General features: G+C 35.9%; 1 protein-coding gene across 1 annotated transcript; it reads right to left on the reverse strand.

Moving 5' to 3' along the window:
• Positions 1–2511: 2511 nt before the first annotated feature.
• Positions 2512–3445, reverse strand: LOC122128280 (olfactory receptor 4L1-like). The gene is given in 2 exon segments (XM_042702526.1): positions 2512–3058; positions 3060–3445. Coding segments are annotated over 2 exon segments (933 nt in total).
• Positions 3446–4885: the final 1440 nt, after the last annotated feature.

Consider the following 4885-nt stretch of genomic DNA (forward strand, 5'->3'; position numbering starts at 1 on the left):
AGACTTGGAAAAAGTTACATTAACTGAACTAAGTCAGGTCCAAAGAAACATAGGTCCCATGGTTTCCCTTGTTTGCAATGACTAGTACATGTTTAGGACAAGTAGAGAAGGTCAAAGGCTATGTACATATGACCATATAAGATGACGTTAAGCAAAATATACCCCAAGACAGAGACATAAGTGGTTTTTACTTTCTTGCTATTGTTTTTTAATGTATTTATAATGCACTATATGATTCTTTTGTTTATTTTTTATGTTCTTCCCCCACAGTATAACACTTGTTTTGGTTTTTTTTTTTTTTTTTTTTTTTGGCGGTCATGGGGCTTGAACTCTGGGCCTGGGCGCTGTCCCTCAGCTCTTCAGCTCAAGGCGAGCACTCTACCACTTGAGCTACAAGGCCACTTCCGGTTTTCTAGTTTATTGGAGACAGGAGTCTCACGGTCTTTCCTGCCTGGGCTGGCTTTGAACCTCGATCCACAGATCTCAGCCTCCTGAGTAGCTAGGATTACAGGCGTGAGCCACCAGCGCCCGGCTTAACACTTGTTTTCACTGTATTTGATTCCTGTGTTCTGTATCATGTATATACATTTTTTTTGTAATTTAGGGAGCGGAAGGGATATAGCAGGATGCTTAAATGGGGATGCAGGTTGATCCATTGTGACGCTAAGATGTACAGGACACTATGTTGAAAACGAATTTTACAATGTCAGGTGGTTGGGGAGGGAAGGGATGGTAGGGAAAAACAAAGGAGGAGGTAACAATGCTTGATAGGGAATGTACTCACTACCTTACTCATGTAACTGTAACCCCTCTGTACAGTATTTTTGCAATAAATATATATATAAATTTTAAAAATAAAAATAAAAATCCAGCATATCTATATCATAAAAAAAAGAATATGACCTATGTAGTTGGTAATACTTTCTGAAATGTAAATAGTTGTACTTGGAGTACTTGGAGGGCAGGGCAGGTTTTTTTCAAATCTCTAACAATGCACTTTTATAGTGAAAGATAAACTGAAACAAATGTGGGAAACTCTTGCAAGTTATTGAAGTGCTATGCTAGTTTTCATATTTAACTGTCTAATCAACATAGTTCATAAATAATGAATGCAAATATATCTAGTAATCCTAGAAAACTATTTTCCATGATCCTCAATGTGATATTTGAAAGAAGAACTTAAAGTTTTACATGACCATATGACTAGAAACATACCTTTAAATTTCCTTTAGCTTTACTTAGTGTGGCAGGCACATTGCCTTAGAGGCGGGAAACAATAATGGTGGCTAGAAATCTGCAAGGGCCACCTAGTCATGATGTCCAAGGACCACACATCTAAATTAATATTTAGTATAACTTAAGCTTTCCTCAATGTAACTTAACTAGCTTACATATTTTCTGTTTTGATGTGATTTGAATTCAGAAATCCACAGAAGCTACTTTCTATGCAATTCTCATGCATACCAATCACTCATGAATATGATCATTGTGCCAGCTCAATAATAATCTTTCCACATTATCATGTTCAACATGTAATTGTCCATATTTGAGTTTAGAATAATTAACACTTAAAAAAAATTTTAACTTTCTAAAAATCTGTAATTGCAAAAATGTGCTTTACTGTGATATTTACAATTTGGATATTATGTTTTTTGATCAAATTTGTTACTCAACCCCCTTTCTTCCTCATTGAAATTATTTTTCACTAGATTCAATTTGGTATTATATAGATACACATATATTTATGCAGACACACATATATGTATATGTGTGTATGTATATATGTATCTTCTACAATATTCATACACCCCTGTCACGCCTTTCTTTCTGTGTCCATTCCTACTATTTTTCTCATAAAGGAACTACTTTAAAATCCAAAGTGAGCCTCATAGTTAAAAATAAACACACACACACACACACACCAAACTCATTTTCTATTTTTCTCTTTCTCTCTTTCTTTCCTTTTCTCCCTCTCTCCCTTTCTTTTGTTTTGGCCAGTCATGGGCTTGAACTTGGGGTGTAGATGCTGTCCCTGAGCTCTTTTGCTCAAGGGTAGTGCTCTACCACTTGAGCTATAGCACCACTTCCAGTTTTCTGGTGGTTAATTGGAGATAAGAGTTTAATGGACTGTCCTGCCCAGGCTGGCTTCAAACTGTGATCCTCAGGTTAAAGCCTCCTGAATATGTAGGATTACAGGGATGAGCCATAAAAAGCTATTATTTCTCTTTATTTAAAAAGGATATTTAAGAAATTTCTGGATTTCTAAATATAAAGAACAATTTCTGTAACACTCTATCACATTAAAAAGTACAAATGAATTTCTGTGAATATAACTTTCAGTTGCACCATGAATGTTATACAAATACAATAAGAAAATATACTTGAAAATTTCAGTATACAATATAATTATTTTAAAAAATCTATAAAACAAAACAAAACAAAGAACTGGCAACCAAATTTCAAATGTAATTTACAGGATTTTTCACTAAAAGTCTTCATCTTCACTCTTCTCTATGAGGTTTGTCTGGAGCTCACATGTCTTGTCCTCAATCTGCTCATGGCTGATTTCATCTCCTGATTCCTCAGAGTGTAAATAATGGGATTTAGTAAGGGAGTGATAACTGAATAAAATACAGAAAGAAATTTGTCCACTGAGAAGCTACTAAATGGCCAAATGTAAATGAAAATGCAGGGCCCAAAGAACAGAGTGACCACCGTGATGTGAGCAGACAGTGTAGACAGAGCCTTGGAGAGTCCTGCTGAGGAGCGACTGCGCACAGTTACCAGAATGATAGTGTAGGAAATGAGCAAGATTATGAAGCAGATGAAAGACAACAGACCGCTGTCAGCAATCACTAGCAACTCCAGAACATAGGTCTCAGTGCAGGCAAGCTTCAATACTAGGGGAAGGTCACAAAATATGTCATCCACTACATTGGGGCCACAGAATGGCAAGGTGACAGCGAGGACCATCTGGCTCATTGTATGCACAAAACCAACAGCCCAGGACAGCAGCACAGATCCCACCAGCACCCTGTGGTTCATGATGGCTGTATAGTTTGCATATTGCAATGTACCTATCCACAGCCATGACTATGAGAAGAGTCATCTCACTTCCCCCTAGGAAGTGAAGGAAGAACATCTGAGTCATACAACCCCACAAGGAGATAGTTTTAGTCTCCCTGAGGAAATCTGTCATCCTCTTAGGGGTTGTTATTGTAGAAATACACATATCAAGAAAGGAGAGATTTCCCAGGAGGAAGTACATTGGTATTGAATGGAGCTGGGAGTCAAAGGTTACAGTGAGAACAATGAGTAGATTCCCTGCCATGATTGCTGCATAGGCCACCAAAAATATGCAAAAAAAGAAAATTTCAAGTTTCCAACTGCTGGTGAGCCCTAACGAAACAAACTCAGCTATCATTGAGCTGTTTTTTCTATCCATCTAGATGCTGTTTTTCAAAGAGCCTGTAAAGAAAGAAAATCTGGAAAACAAGGTAAGTTAATAAGTGGTAGGTTTCAAACTATGGACATACAGAAAGAGAATATTTTTGCTACAGAAAGAGAAATTGGACATTTATGCAGAATAATGCCATTTAATTAGTGTAAATCGCATTGGCAGTACTACACTTTTTCTGTCAGAAAGGCATAAAAATGAGAAATTTATTGTCAAATTCTGAACAGCTGATGTTCAGATATGTATTATATTCCCTTGTGTACTTGTCTTTATCATAATTTCATGATCAGAGTCCAGTTTGATCAATGAATAAAGCAAGTCAAACTACTGTTGAGTCTAAGTGAAGAACATAATCATTGAATTTTATGGTTCCTGTTACTCATTCTTCCCTCTTGTATAAAGTATCTACATAAGCGCATGAGCTAAATTATAAAACACATTTTCTATATTTATTTGTGTGTTGCTGTTAGGGTTTGCACTCAGGTCCAGAGTTCTGTTCCTTAGATTTTTTGTTCAAGCCTAGCATTCTACTACTTGAGCCACAGCTTCATTTCTGGCTTTTTTGGTAGTTAATCAAAGATAAGGGTCTCACTTACTTTTCTGCAGAAGCTGGCTTTAAACTGCAATCCTGAGATCTCAGCCTTTTGTGTAGCTAGAGGCTACTGGTTCTTGACTTGAACCACTGGTTTCGGATACAACCAAACATTTTATAAGTGAATTCATTTAGTACTCTTTTATAAGCTAACGTATATTTCACCTACCTTTTAAAAAAAGTAATGGTAATAATTTCATTTATCCTAAAGATTTAGTTATTGTATATTTATACTGGGTCCTTTTCAGATAATTTAATTGCCATTTTAAGAATTCTTGAGCAAGGAAATAAATCTTTCTTAGGGTTGAGGTTTTTGTTTCTTCTGGAATAAAGTTGTAATTAATCTGAGAAACACTCCTGGACTCTTCTATTCAGTCTCTGGCTTCTTTTAATGTCCCTTTGGATGCTTTACTAATATAGGTCTTCTACAGCCACCAAGACTTTGGTACTAGTATTTACATTTGCTTGACTCTTAAATGTGGATCATCCCTTCTTTGTTCCCAGTATACTCCTCAGATGCATTGAAACTGTGCACAGGGACTTAAACTTACATCCAAGTTCATTCATCCTGATGTTTGTACTCCATACTTTCCCACAGTAACCTGAAACCATTAGCTCACTTATGGGTCATGTATTAGTTTTCATGTGGATATTTTGTTATTTGATTTTTCTCTTTAGAAATCTTACTTATGGATATTAAACCATACTAGACTGACTTTTCATTGTTTGGCTTAAGAGTTTATCAATTACGAGAAGGCTTTCTTTAATAAACATATCTGAATAAAATTATCTAAAAACTAAAGATCTAATCAGGGTCTAAGGATTTATAAAGAAAA

Source organism: Dipodomys spectabilis, unplaced genomic scaffold, assembly GCF_019054845.1.
Source record: "Dipodomys spectabilis isolate Male_0828 unplaced genomic scaffold, ASM1905484v1 ptg000011l, whole genome shotgun sequence".
NCBI classification, from domain to species: domain Eukaryota; kingdom Metazoa; phylum Chordata; class Mammalia; order Rodentia; family Heteromyidae; genus Dipodomys; species Dipodomys spectabilis.